General features: G+C 45.1%; 2 protein-coding genes and 1 long non-coding RNA gene across 3 annotated transcripts in view; 2 read left to right on the plus strand and 1 right to left on the minus strand.

Annotated features, from left to right (window-relative positions):
- APCDD1L (APC down-regulated 1 like) overlaps nt 1-3,635 on the plus strand; it is a 47,629-nt gene extending 43,994 nt beyond the window's left edge. The window contains exon 4 of the mRNA XM_081867827.1: nt 136-3,635. Coding sequence (XP_081723953.1) covers nt 136-906 — 771 coding nt within the window. The 3' untranslated portion in view covers nt 907-3,635. The remainder of the gene's footprint in view (nt 1-135) is intronic.
- LOC309345244 overlaps nt 1-7,354 on the plus strand; it is a 166,826-nt gene extending 159,472 nt beyond the window's left edge. The window contains exon 2 of the long non-coding RNA XR_014158137.1: nt 6,596-7,354. This is a non-coding gene — a long non-coding RNA (uncharacterized lncRNA). The remainder of the gene's footprint in view (nt 1-6,595) is intronic.
- VAPB (VAMP associated protein B and C) overlaps nt 6,757-14,040 on the minus strand; it is a 46,863-nt gene continuing 39,579 nt past the window's right edge. Inside the window, exons 4-6 of the mRNA XM_081868109.1 lie at nt 12,901-12,981; nt 11,101-11,277; nt 6,757-9,501 (exon numbers count right to left, since the gene is read on the minus strand). Of these exons, the coding sequence (XP_081724235.1) occupies nt 9,343-9,501; nt 11,101-11,277; nt 12,901-12,981 (417 nt within the window). The 3' untranslated portion in view covers nt 6,757-9,342. The remainder of the gene's footprint in view (nt 9,502-11,100; nt 11,278-12,900; nt 12,982-14,040) is intronic.

The following is a 14,040-nucleotide window of genomic DNA, read 5'->3' on the forward strand; positions in this document are numbered from 1 at the left end:
GAAGTTAACGCTTTCTGCAGAATCTCTTCCTTCCCCTTTGCGGAATGCAGCTTCCCTTGGTGAAGAACATGCCTGTTTTTAAACAAGCAATGAAAAGCCTTGCTGAGAACTTGTCTTTTCCTTCCCTTCCCGCAGCATCACATTCAGCCGTGCCCTGCCTGCGGGATTATATACCGAGCTGACGAACACCACCCACCTGTATTACCCCTTAAGCCGGACCTCCCCATGCTGCTCAGCGGCCGCTGGGTCAGCACTCGCTGCGAGGTCCGCCCGGCCGTGCTTTTCCTCACGAGGTACTTCATCTTCCACGCCAACAACCGCAGCTGGGAAGGCTACTACCGCCACTACTCCGACCCTCTCTGCAAACAGCCGACGTTCACCGTCTATGCTCTCGGCCACTATACCCAGGGAGCGGCGTCCCTCATTGTGCGAGGAGGTACCGAGCTCGTCTTCAAGGTGACCCGCGCCCGGGTGACGCCGATGGATCCTGTAACCGTGGCGATGCTGAACTCCTCCAGCTTCGGGAGCTGCGGAGAAGCCGGTGCCTGGAGCGTCGGGCAAGAGCTGGACGTGACTCACACGAACGGATGCGCCGCACTGGGGATCCGACTGCCCCACACCGAGTACGAACTCTTCCGAGTCGAGCAGGATGCCAAGGACCACAGCTTGCTCTTCATCGGGGAGAGGCCGACTGATGGGTCAAGCCCCAGCACGCCCAGCAAGCGGCCCACATCCTACCAGGCCCCTCTCGTCCAGTGCGGGGGGCCCTCAGGAGCCCTAGCGAGGCACGTCAAGCCAAGTTACCTGGGAATAATAGGCGAGGGCAACAGCAGTGGGGCACTGAAGACACTGCCTTGGGCAACCCTGCTTGCATCTCTAGCTGTGCATCTGGTCAGGTGGGACTAGAAGCCCAGATGTTTTGGTCACTGAGCTGCTGCATGGAATCCAGACAGCCTTAGCGTTCAGACTTATGTGTATGCACAACAAAATGAGCACACTGGGGAAAATGTTTCGTTTTCTACCTTGCCAATATGCACTCTTGTTTTTTCTTAATGATAGGTGACGCTTGTTGGATGTGCTTTCCCCTTTCATACCTGCCTAAGTATGGACACGGGCATCTGAATTGGGCCGCTTGGTCTCTGATGTAGAGGGCATCCTTCGGCTTCTGATCAGGTGGCTTAAATTGTACCTAACGCACCAGAACGGCCCGTTTCAATAGGTGTACCTGCACCCCCTTCTCCTCACCCACCCAAGCAAAACAAAAAATCTCATGTATTAAGAAGCAAGTCTGTTTTCATGGGACAATTTCAGTTTGGTTGCTCTGGATTAGCGTCAGAGACCTATCATTTACTATTTTGTTCACAATTTAAACCAACTGTTAATAGTACAAAAGTTGGAAATAGGGATCCTGTTATCCAGCTTCCATATAATGTACCATGTGAGGAAATGTATCTGCATATTCGACTGCTTATCTTAAACAGGGGCAGTGAAGGTGTAAATTTGGTCAGCACAGAACCCCAGAGGCTGGGTTTGCACATAAAGCTGTACTACAGCACAGTGTTATAGGCACAAGCAGGCAGATTGTTGGAGATTAGTTTTACTTCACTATTTCCTCGTTCTCTCAAGCAAACCAGGGACCATAGTTGTTGGTTTGTTTTTCAATCTGGTCATTTTTAAGACAGGCTAACTTCAAAACATTTCATTTTAAATATTTTTAGACCGCCTTTTAATTCAAAAGTAAATTCCAATGCGGTATACAATTATCAATTATCCAAATACATTAGGCAGGGAAATAGCTACAACTGCAGACCAATAGCCTGAAAATGTATGGGTGAATAAATACAGAGTTTTAATACAGTTTCAAACAGTCATTACTAGCAGTACGTGCCTTATTTCAGAGCAGAGACTTCTACAATGTAGAAGCCACCTTTGCCTTTGGATGCTGCAAGATGGATTAATATAGGTCATGGCATTGGCAGAAGGACCTCCTCCAAAGATCTTAGTGAATAGGAAGGTTTAAATGGGATAAGGAGTCTTTTTCTGGTAGCCAAGTCTCATGTTCCTTAGGGATTTAGGTCAAAAGAAGAAATTACGAAGCTGGCTTGCTTAATGGACCAGTTTCTTTTGAACGACCATTTCTTTTTTGTACGGCATGACAAGCCAGGATTATCGGAAGGCGAAACTAAACACTAGCAAAAGCATTTTTTGCTGGTCATGTGGGAGGAGAGAGGAGAGCCCTGCCAAGCCTGGTGCTTTGCCTGGGCTTCATCCTGCTCATGCAGTGTTAAAACAATGGTTTTGCATTACGTGCGAACCTGGCCACAATGTCTGCTTTGTAGGTGTCGTGGATTTGTTTATATGACCAGTCCTGAGGCCCTTGGTTATTCTGAAAGAGAGGGTGAATCTAGTCCTTAGGAATAAAGATGATAAAATGCTAAAGACAGTCACAGTTTAAAAGCCAGACCAGGTATAAGGTGTAATTCATTTAGCTATGTATGTGGAACTCCACTGAGGTGCTGGGATTGGAAGAAACCAGTTCACATAAGGTCAGTGAATTGTGCAAGCCAGATTTAAGCATAGGAAGCTGCCATAGACAAAGTCAAACTATTGGTCCGCCTAGCTCAGTAGTGTCTATGCTACCTGGCAGGTGTTGCAAATTCTAGATAGGGCCTTCCCAGCCCCACCTGGATATGCTAGGGATTGTGCCTGGGACCTTCTGCATTCAAAATGCATGCTCTACTACTGAGCTGCGAACTTCCTTTTGTGAAGACTGACTTTCCCCACCCTGCCCCACGTACTTGATTATCCTACTACACCTGCAAAGAAAGATAACAGCTATTGGTAAACAGAAAATGCTCAAAAGGGCATTTGTTTACAGCCTCAGCTGTTCCACTCCACTGTGAAAAATAACCCAGTATGAGTTTTCTGGCATCCTTCATCTCTCTTAATCAGTCAACAAAGCAACATCCAATTGAGTTAACTCTGAAATACACAGCTGCTGGCAACAGGCGAAAACTCGTGATTTCTCGTCTGATCAAAACTTGCTTGGCAGCTATTCCTTGGAGCTGTAGAGTTCCAGCCATTGCATTCTATGAAGCAATTTTTATTTTCTGGCAATAAGGAGCTATGCGTTAAAAACATCCTTAAGGGAGAAAGAACAACCATGACAATCTTCAGTAACTCAGGCTAATGTGCATGGCATTGTATTGTCTCAAAACCACTGAATCCTTTTTAGCTATAGAGTAGATTCCTAAAATAATCAGATCTTCTTGGGACTGTGTGTCTTCTCCAAATCACTGAACTACCCTGCCCCTCCAAAAAAAGAGAGAAAAAACCCTCCAGGTATGCAACTACAATTTACATGGTATATTTATAACATTTTTGGCTAATATGTAGATTAATGATGGGTTTTTATACAAGTACCAGTGGGGAATTGTGCATTAACTGATTCAGATGTAATGCTTATCCTAATGTACAAATTTTTAAAGCACAAAATGTATTACAGCATGTTAACTTTTTTTTTCTACACAGGGAACTTTAGTCATGTATATAAAACAGCTGCCCAACTTCTAAGAATGGCTACGTTTTGTTATAGGCACTGACATAATTACATAAAGTACTTCCACTTTTCCCTTTTGCTGGCCCATTTCTCTGCAATTCAAGATCTCTGTTAGAGTGCAGGTACCTTTTCTGGCTACAGGGCCAGATCCTTATTTCCCCACCTGTGACAGGCCAAATTTGATCTGTCAGTCACCTGATGTCACTATGATTCTGTGATGCTTCCATTTCTAAGCCCCAATTGCTAGGAATTTAAAATGCTGCTCAGGGCTATTTAAAAGCCCTTTTGCAAAGAGCCCTACACTGCTGTTTAAACCTATGAAAACCAGAGTGTCAAGGAACAATGCAAAAGGACTTTCAAACAGCCCTACACTGCATTTTGAAGCAGAACCCAGGATTGGACAGTTAAATTCTGCTGTTTTAGCTGCCCAGGAACTGCCTGTTCCCAGTAGGGGTATTGGTGTATGCAATCAGCGCAGAATTTAACTGCACCCAACTCATCAGCCGACAGCACCGGCTGACTGGACTAACATCAGCTGATTGGCAGGTGGGTAAGACTGGGACGCGGGCTGGTGGTTTCCTGGATGATCTGGTCACTTCCCATCAGCACAGCCAGCATGACCAATGGAGTCCAACATAATATGGAAGGACGCAGATTTTCAACTCTTGGGTTAGTGTGGTGTCTTAACACAGCTAGTGTCTGGTGCTTGGGATCCATGTTTCTGTGTGTCCTGGTAAATGTGAAAATCTATTTCAAGTAAATGGAACCAGAAATAAGGGGAGAAGTCATTACTCAGTGGTGGGAACACATATTTTACCTATGTAAAGTCCAGTTTTTCAATTCTGGCCACCATCTATTGAGTTCAGGAGTGCAGAGGGTCTCTACCAGAAACTTTGCAGTCACCATCTGGGGAAGATGAAAACACTTGATTGGACCGGACCATGTGTATTCATGGAAATGTAACTTTATAGTGGGGGCCGAGAGACATAGCTGTAAACTTACAGATTTGAAAATAAGGGACCAGCAGCCTCAAAAATAAGGGATCACCAGCCAAAATAAGGGATTTTCCGGGCACAGGTATGTTCAGCTTCTGAGCTCCTCCGAGCCAAAGGCAGAAAGCCCAGCCAGCAGCCAAACAAAGCCTCATCTGTAAGGGACAGCAGCGGGACATGGCACTGGGATAAGGGACTGTCCCGCCAAATAAGGGACGCTTGACAGCTATGGCGAGAGAACCTGCAGCCCAATTCCATGTGGGTGAGGAACGTTCAGGACGACGACAGGAGTGGGGAAGAGCCAAAATGTATGAAGCAATTAGTGACAGGATAGAAAAAAGGCCCTCTTGCAGGCAATCAGATCTTTGAGCAAAAAGCCATTTGTTTTCCTCTCTTCTGGCAGTGCACTGAGGGGAAGCAAAAACAAGGCAAACTACCCACCATGTAGAAGGCAGCCCTCAACAGTGTCCTCACTGACTGATTTACATGATCAAAGACTTCATAGTTGCATTTCTTCAGCCAATGTTCATTCGCTGCTCTCTGTGCTTGACAATACCAAATAGTGGTTAAGAGGTTCCTCAAGCCACATAACTCAGTAGATACTAAATGTGGTTTATTTGTTTGTTGTGTTAATTGAATGAATATACCACCACTCATCTTTAGTGACCTTGGAATGAGTCTCAACAATAGCCAAGGGAAGACACAGTTAAAAATCCTAGTTGTTAATCCTTCTGTATAGTCCCACTTTGCTAACTTTTTGCCTGCTAGTTGTTTGGTGCTATAAAGCCCAGCAACCCCAGCCAGCACAACCAGTTAAGTCTACGTGTCATCAAAAGCTTGCCAGGCCAAGGAGCAAGACATCAGAACCTGCTATTAGTGCTAGGAAGGGTCTGTTTTCCTTCTTACGGGGCTGACGCCTAGGCTTTAGAAGTGTAATCAATTTCCACATGACCAAATCCTCAGTTCTCTAAAATTTAGACAAAATGTTTAGACAGACCAATTAATGCCGAAGGTCTCGGTTCAATGTCCAAATGGATTAAAAAAACACACCCCACAACCAAACCCTAAAAACAGATTTGGTACTACAAATCTGAATGTGTGTGTGTTCAGTCTGCGAAACAGACACCAGATGTGTGTAATTAGCTCTTGCTATTTATTCCATCCAAAATAAATGCACACATCCTTTGCAGTTTCTTCCATTTTCATTTCAGAAACAGTAGTAGGTCATAAATGCGTAACAGTTTTGATTGAAACATGAAGCGGTGCTTGGAATTGGTTTACGTTGAAAAATAAAACCCACAGAATACTTCTTGAACAGAAAATGCTGTGAGCAAACTCTTAGAACCATGGACTCCTAGAAGTGTAGAGTTGGAAGGGACTTCGAAGGGTCATCTAGTCCAACCCCCTGCAATGCAGGAATCTCAGTTAAAGGACCCAAGGCAGATGGCCATCCAACCTGCTCTAAAATGTCCAAGGATGGAGAGTCCACAACCTCCTGTCCCACCGTCAAATAGCTCTTAGAAAGCTCTTCCTGATGTTGAGTCAGACCCCTAGATCCTTTTTCACATGTACTACTGACAAGCCAGATGCTCCCTATCTAATACTGGGGCAGCTGGTTTCCACAGGACCAAATCCTCAGTTCATCTACTCCAACCCTCCTGCAATGCAGCAATCTCAACTAAAGCACCCTTGATTTCTGTGGGTTAATCTCATGGCCTAGTTCTATTTGGCTGTGGGCCTTTACTTGTGCGGTGGCATGAACCCATAGAAAACTGCACTTCCTGCAGCAGTACTGCTATGGTTAAAAGCACCACAGATATGATGGACAGCACTGTCAACTCCCGGAAGATGAAGGCTGTAAAAGCTGCAGGCGGGCACAAGCTAAATCTGTGGTCCAAACAGCAGAAGCAATCTTAGGTGGCAGACTTTTATTTTAATGTGGTGATCACTTGTAAGCAACTCAGTGCTGTCCATCCATAACTTCTGTAGATAAGACTTTTTTTTTCTATTGTGCACGACACGTCCTCTTCAAAAAAAAGCTAAGTCACATTCTTACTTAAGTTGCTCCTTGTTATGTGTTTGGAAATAAAGTTAGGAAAAAGTGGTCATCATCAAAACTAGGCAACTTAACGTCTCGTTACGGACAATTCACTTTCGCAGCATTGAAGCACAAAATGAAGCAATCAAAGCAGGGACGGAACTCCATTCGTTTGGGGGTAGATTTATTTGATTTTTTTTTAAAGATGCTACATAGTCAAACAGGATTGGTCTTTTTGTTTTTAACAGCATAGAACTAATTCCTACTAATTTTTTTCCCCTACATAGACTTATTTTTATATACAAAAACAGTTTTCCTGACCGCTGTTTCCCCCAATGTTTAGATGGTCGAAAGTGAGAATTATGTCGTGCCCAAAGCATCATCAGGAGGAGGAAGAGTCCATCGTTACTACAGCAACAAAAGGAAAATTTAGTTCTATTCACCAACTTTGAACAGGTGCCTTTTCTCTCTTTTTTAACCATTTATAACAGTAGTCAAACTTCTGCAACAGTAAAGGAAACATGAGATGAAATACAGTCAGCTTGCAACTTAACGTGCATTTAAACTTAAACACGAAAAAATTAAAGAGAGGGGGGCACCAGCAATCCCACCTGCCACTGCAGTGAGCATGGGAGAGCATTTGGAGGTGCAAGGTGTTTTGAGTAGATGAGATTTTGGCTTCATGAGCTATCCCTGGAACGTAAGTTAAGAGTTGACTGTGTATTAAATAAGTTAAATATGCATTAAACATTTGGATATAAAGGACTTTAACTCAGCTACGTGAACCAACAGCAAACAGTAGCTTGGTCCCCTTTTAGAACGAGGCATTGACCCTCCTCGCCCCATGCAACCTGCCACACAGGTGACTGTCCAGTGGCATTTTCCACATTGTTCAATGGGGCTGCATTCAGCTCCTTTCAGCTTTCCATTGACTGGTATGTTAATACCAGTGGTGCTAAACCAAACGTACCCAACCTGGTGGCCTGCGGGTGTTGCTGTTCTCCCAACTCCCCATCAGCCTCAACCAGCATGGCCATTGGTCAGGGATGAGGAGAGCTGGAATCTAGCAACAGCTAGAGAGTGGTCGAAAGGAAGGCTGGTCTAGACCTATCATCCCACAAACAAGACAACCAGGTTGCTTAAGATTCATGACCTTTGCCCCCAAGTTCTTCCATACACATGTCCACTTTTTAGCCAGTTATAGTCCAACAAACTCTTCTTCCTTGGGTGCAGCACCATTCAAGAAAGTCAGCACTAAACAGCTGATGGGCAAAGGAGGAGCATGTTATTTCTCTCTTGAACTGAGCTGTTGAGAAACAGAGAATGCCCCAGAGACTGAACTAAGCTGTGCTACTGATGGGCACAGAACAGCAAGTCCCATTCCTTCTCAGGTCCAGGAGACCAAATCCCTGACAGCCTTTCTTCCAGGTTCAGGACAGAAACCTGATCTCTAAAAGCTTCACGAGAAGGTAAATGGCAAAAGGATGAAATAAGGTCATGTAAGTGGAAAGACCCCCCCCCAATGTGCAATGCATTATGTGGCTAAGCTTGTGAGAGTCTGCAGAGGAGGAAAGGTTTGCTGATGGATGCGACAAGCGGAGGACGCAAAAAGGATGCGATGGATGAGGCAAGAGGTGCATGGTCCCCATTAAACATGATGCCATCTTAACTGGAAACACAGATGGACAGGAAGAAACTATTTTAGCAAGACGGGAGGGTTCAGATACAAAACACGATGGCTCATTGCAACGCTCCTCTTTCCTACAAAGCCTGGCTAAGAAAATCACACCCGCAGTTCAAATCGGAGCACATCTGGTGCAACACGTTGAGTTGACCACAGCTGGAAAGTAGGCTCCTTGTGTTTCCAAACCACCACTGGCAATTAGGTTTCCTCACTGCTAGACTGACATGAGCAAAAAAGCATGTGGGTGACCCTCTCGCCTTCCACTCCTCCTGCTACAGCCTCCCAAATCTTTTGGTCGCCCCTTTTCTATACATAAGACTGGCCAGGGCCAAATTTCAGAAACCCGGTGCTGCTGGCACCCTTCTGGATCATGACCCTGCTCCAAGTCCTCTCTCCCCTCTCCTCCTCATCTTCCAAGCTGCCCAGTTAGTGGTTCACAGCTCCTGCGAATGACCTAGAGAGGCAGGGTCACACTTAAAGAGAGTTCAGGGTGAATAAACAGCTGCTTGGGGAGTTACACTGCTGAGACCCAAGTCACACCCACTTGACAGAACTGTTAAAATTTAAGAGGAGGAATGGTGGGTTAGCCTATTTTACAATAACGCCATCAACCTCACTTGCCTGAAAGCCAACCTCTAAATAACCAGAAGGATCTACTCTTTTTCAACAGAGGAACTTTTTCTTTTCCCCCCTCCAAAGAAGAGAAGTCCAGTAATTGGGATGAAGGTCCAAGAACTCTTTGAAGTTTAACTTTAAAAAAACAAACAGAAAAACCCACACACACAAACACAAAATGCACCTTTATAGTGTTAAAATACATGATTTTGTCCTCACTGCTCGCAATCAAGATGTAACTCGCCTCTCTTCTCCTGCTCAACTCCTTGTACGTTTTATGCTTTCTAGAAGATTATGTTATGTTAATGTTATATTTGTGCAGGGGTAAAAATTTAAAAGGCAAGACCTGTGAGATGTCATACATTTTTTTTTTTAGACATTTGTTATGAATAAATTTAATACCAATGATATGGCAGATCCATCAATCCAATTTACAATCCTCAGCATGCTGCCTCTACAAGGCGATTTTCCCTATAATGACGCCAATGATGAAGAACAGTACCACCAGGGCGAGTAGTCTAGTGCTGAGCCCCTCTTCCTTCACAACAGGTGCTGAAGCAAAGCCCGGGTGGTTTGTCTGGGGCGCCTTCCTCATCCGCAGTCCATCTTCTTCCTGCAGCAAGGATGATTTATGGAGATGAGCAGAGGTGTGCATTAGAAGCTCAGCCGCAACTCTGTGCTGAGATGTAAACAATCTGGGGTGAGATAATGTGCTCCCTTTTCCAAGCAGAAAACTCGCCTCTGCCAGGCCCAAAACAGACCTAAAATGTAACCAGGGTTCCTGCTAAACCTGGGATCCGAAAACAGTCCCCCCCCCCCAAGCTGGATTGATCAGGAACTGCAGTCAGCTCTAACCTCTGTTAATGCAAGTGCCAATGCTATAAGAAACCATGGGCAGCCAGGAGAAATTTGGACCAGAATGCAAGTGATGGGAAAAGACGGCACACGATCCTACAATCTGTTACTAACAGATTAACCATGATTTAAAAAACAACCCCAGGTCTTCTAGTTAAGCTTGCTAGTTACTCATTTTGCCATCATTCACTACTGCGGTAGATTATATCCATTAACCAAATTCACAGATTCACTCAAATAATTTCTGCCCTGTTCTCTGGCCAAAAGGCACCTAGAGTGGCTAACAACTGTCTAATACACAACAACAGATCAGGGTAAAGGTAAAGGTACCCCTGACCGTTAGGTCCAGTCGTGACCGACTCTGGGGTTGTGGCGCTCATCTCGCTTTATTGGCCGAGGGAGCCGGTGTACAGTTTCCGGGACATGTGGCCAGCACGACTAAGCTGCTTCTAGCGAATACGGAAACGCCGTTTACCTTCCCGCTGGAGCGGTACCTATTTATCTAATTGCACTTTGACGTGCTTTTGAACTGCTAGGTTGGCAGGAGCAAGGACCGAGCAATGGGAGCTCACCCCGTCGTGGGGATTCGAACCGCCGACCTTCTGATCGGCAAGTCCTAGACTCTGTGGTTTAACCCACAGTGCCACCCGCGTCCCTTAATAGATCAGGGTAAGGCTAGGTTAAAACAACAAAAAGCTATTGTTTGTTTTAAACCATGGCTTAATTGTGAATATTCCTGCTGCTCACCTCCCAATAAGCCATACCCCAGAACAAGCATGGTACGGCTTATTGTGTGAACCCTGATTGTGGTTTCCAACAAACCATGATCTGTAAACCAGAAGTAAGCCAAGGACAACGAACCTTGGCTTATTTCTGGCCTACCGCTTGTGGTTTGTTGGAAACAAACAAGCTACAGTATCCGATGGCACAAACCATACTGTGTCTTGTTTGCACTGGGAGACACAGCACGGCAGCACCCACCATAATGAATGACTTAAAACAAACCATGGGTTGTATTCTATGTAGGCTGCACCAGTGCAAGGATTTTCCTTGCGAGAGGGAAGTTTCTGCCTCTCTCCCCTCCCCCCCCCCCAATCTCTTCTCTTCTAAATCCCAGCCCTGGCGGGGAAGGAAAGGGCAGAATTCTTGTTGCCCAAGCAGGAATCTTTGTACTGGCCTCCACCAGCACAATAATTTAGATGAATGCACCTCTGTTGCTTAGGAGTGATGTGTGAACCAGCATGAAACAAATCCCCAGCTGTTATTGAACGCCCAACAAAAACACAACTATGCCAGGCAGTTTGCAATACATGCCAATACTTTAACTTTGTCCTAAGTGTCAATAGGTTCACCTTACCTTAAATTGTTTATTCTCCTCTCGTAACCTCTGAACTTCTAACTGAAGCCTCTTACATTCTTCCATTACTTTCTTAACTTCGCTGTCATCCAAAGAAGAACTTAATGATTTAGACATTACAGAAGATTCTGTCTTTGTTGCAGCTGTGGATATAATTTTATTTATTTCTACATCATGCTGTTGAGACAAAAACAACAACAACAGAAAGTTTGTTTTCATTTAGGGCACTTCAAATCCTATCATTCCTCTCTTTACAAAGCACTTAAGACAGCCAACAATCTCAGTCAGCCTTCCCCAACCTAGTACATTCCAGATGTTTTGGACTACAACTCCCATCAGCCCCAGGGAGCCGGAACGCTTTGCATATTGTATCTATGGCTATTTTTGAAATCCCATTGCCCAACTACTGTTCCCTCATCTCTGGGTTGCTAGATGGAGAGTTGTGTTTGTGTGTGAGACAGAGATGCCAAGAGCCTCCTAGAGATACCTATTCTACTTGAAGTCTTAATGTTAGTGCTCTAGTAAAAGGAGTATTAAGTTTCTATGTATATTTTTAATCACTGCCCATTACAACTGCCCAGACTCCTTCCTTATTCTCTCAATAGTTCCCAGCCTTCATTATTTTTCACATAGTACACACAAAGACCCAAGTTCTAAACATGGGTTCCTCATTGCACCCATTTTGCAATGGGTGACAACTGCGATTACAAACAGGGCCCAAAGATCTGAGTGACCAGCTAGGCACAAGGGTATTTATGTGTTCAAAAAGCAAATCTAGAAGTGTCCAGGAACACCTCTCAGATTGTTGGAAGTGTCCTGCACGCACCCTGTGTCAAGCTGGTGAGGTAGCCCATCTAGAAGGAAAACTATGATCCTAGACCTCCACTGCATTGTGCGACATCTTCAGGAGAAGAAAGGGCTAAGGAATTAAACCCTACACAAATCCTGAGTGCAGTCCCTAAGGCGGTTGGATGGCATCTTGTATTCCTCTTTCCGGCAACTCCTGCAGCCAAGCTGGTGCTAAATGTATTGCTCTGCTTTCCTTTGGACCACATCAGTGACTTGTTCTCTGGGCAGCCCAGGACCTCAATACACACTGCCCAGGCTTGAGGTCACAAACGCAGCGAAAACAGTGCAGGAGGCAGCAGTTACCTAAACTCACCCTTCCTTGGCGACTTGTGGAACGCTCTATTTCTTAACTGACGCTGAAATTGCATCACAATCTGGAATACTAAGAGCAATGGCTACAGCTACTATTCGCTGCCTAGTCTCCTGCCATTACAACTTTTACAGATTAAAAGGGGGAAAGCAGAAACCTGGAATCCATAGGCTACTCTAGTGCAATATGCTGTAATTCCACCTTTTACATTGTTAGAGGACTAAGCGCCAGAAAAACCACCACCATATATCTAAAGGCATGGCTGTGACTGCAGAATTGCAATGCACAATCCTACGAAAAGCACAGGTGCAGCTTTAGTAATAATGTGCCCATGACATGATTCTGTGTGAGAGAAGAAAAAGCAGGGAACATACTGAAGAAAATCAGCTTCACCCACAGTAAATCGATCATGTTTAAATCAATTTTATTATAATCTACAAAAATATTTTTAATTGACTATAAAAGTGCCTCTTTGCTGGGAAGATTTGTTTTGAACATTTAATATAGTTTCTGAATAAACCACAGCCTTATGTTTGGGCCTTGAAATATATAGCTGGTTTAAGAGTCTAGATATTTCAGACACTACCTTTTACTTATAAGCAGCAGCCGTGCCAAGTACAGAAAGTAACAATTGCACTCACGGGTTTATCGTTTTCTGCCGGCAGCTCAAACACACATCTAAGTTTTGAATCCATGAGTTCCTCTGGCTTTGCTTCTTTCCACTAAAACACACAGAACGGAAGAAAAAGTTAATTTTAAAAAGAATGACGTCTTCTTCAGTACTATGCAGTTTGTTTCCCCAATGTCTCTCCAATGTCCAAGAAACCTTCCAGAAGCAAAGTGAAACCCCCCTATTTCATGGATCACTCGTAAAAATAAATAAATATGGAAATGTCTATCTAGCATTCTGAAACACTTCTGAGAAAGTTTCAGAAGGGCCAATAACAGGCTTTAATGAATCTCCCAGCCATGACAAGAATGGTGTCATCTTCTGCTGAATGATGAACAGCCGGCGTTTCCCTCCAACTGCAATGCTGCAGAGATGGGTGAAGATAGCTGGGAAGTCGTGCAGGGACGCCTGCTATCTTTCCACTTGAAGAGACTTGACTATGAAGTGCCAAAGTGCCCCCCTCCCTGCTCCCTAGGCCTTCTCTGCTTTGAAGCAGGAATGGTGGGGTGGGTGTTGAATTAGAGCTCGCTGGCGCATGCCCACCGCTCCATGCAACTCTTTGCTAGTGGATTTGGGCAGGGAGAATCATGAAACTGCAGAGTTGGAAGGATCATCTAGTCCGGGGGTCAGCAAGTTTTATCTTGCCTGGGCCGGATCGGTCCCACAGAAATCCCTCCGTGGGCTGGATCGATCACGTGCACCTCCGCGATTTTCGATGCCTGCACCTGCGCAGACACGATTTTCAGTGCCACGGAAGCGAGTCGCCACGCCGGTTTAGCGCAGCGCGCACCTTGGTTTGGGGGCGGCTTGTGGGCTGGTCAAACGACCTCCACGGGCCACTTCTGGCTCATGGGCCTTAGGTTGCTGACCCCTGATCTAGTCCAACCCACTGCAATGCAGGAATACACAGCTGTCCCATACAGGGATTGAACCTGCAACCTTGCCCTTATCAGCACCATGCTCTGACAAGTTGAGCTATCCACTTGGATAAGAGGGATTTGCCTGGGGAGAAAGGGGTGAGGCTTGCTCCTACAGATTTTGGCTTGGCTTATTGGCAAACAGTGAGCGTTCGGATGGAACATTCACACAGTGTGCTCCCAGATGGCACAGG

The sequence above is a fragment of the Podarcis erhardii genome, assembly GCF_964252035.2.
Source record: "Podarcis erhardii genome assembly, chromosome: 6".
In the NCBI taxonomy this organism is placed as follows: Eukaryota; Metazoa; Chordata; class Lepidosauria; order Squamata; family Lacertidae; genus Podarcis; species Podarcis erhardii.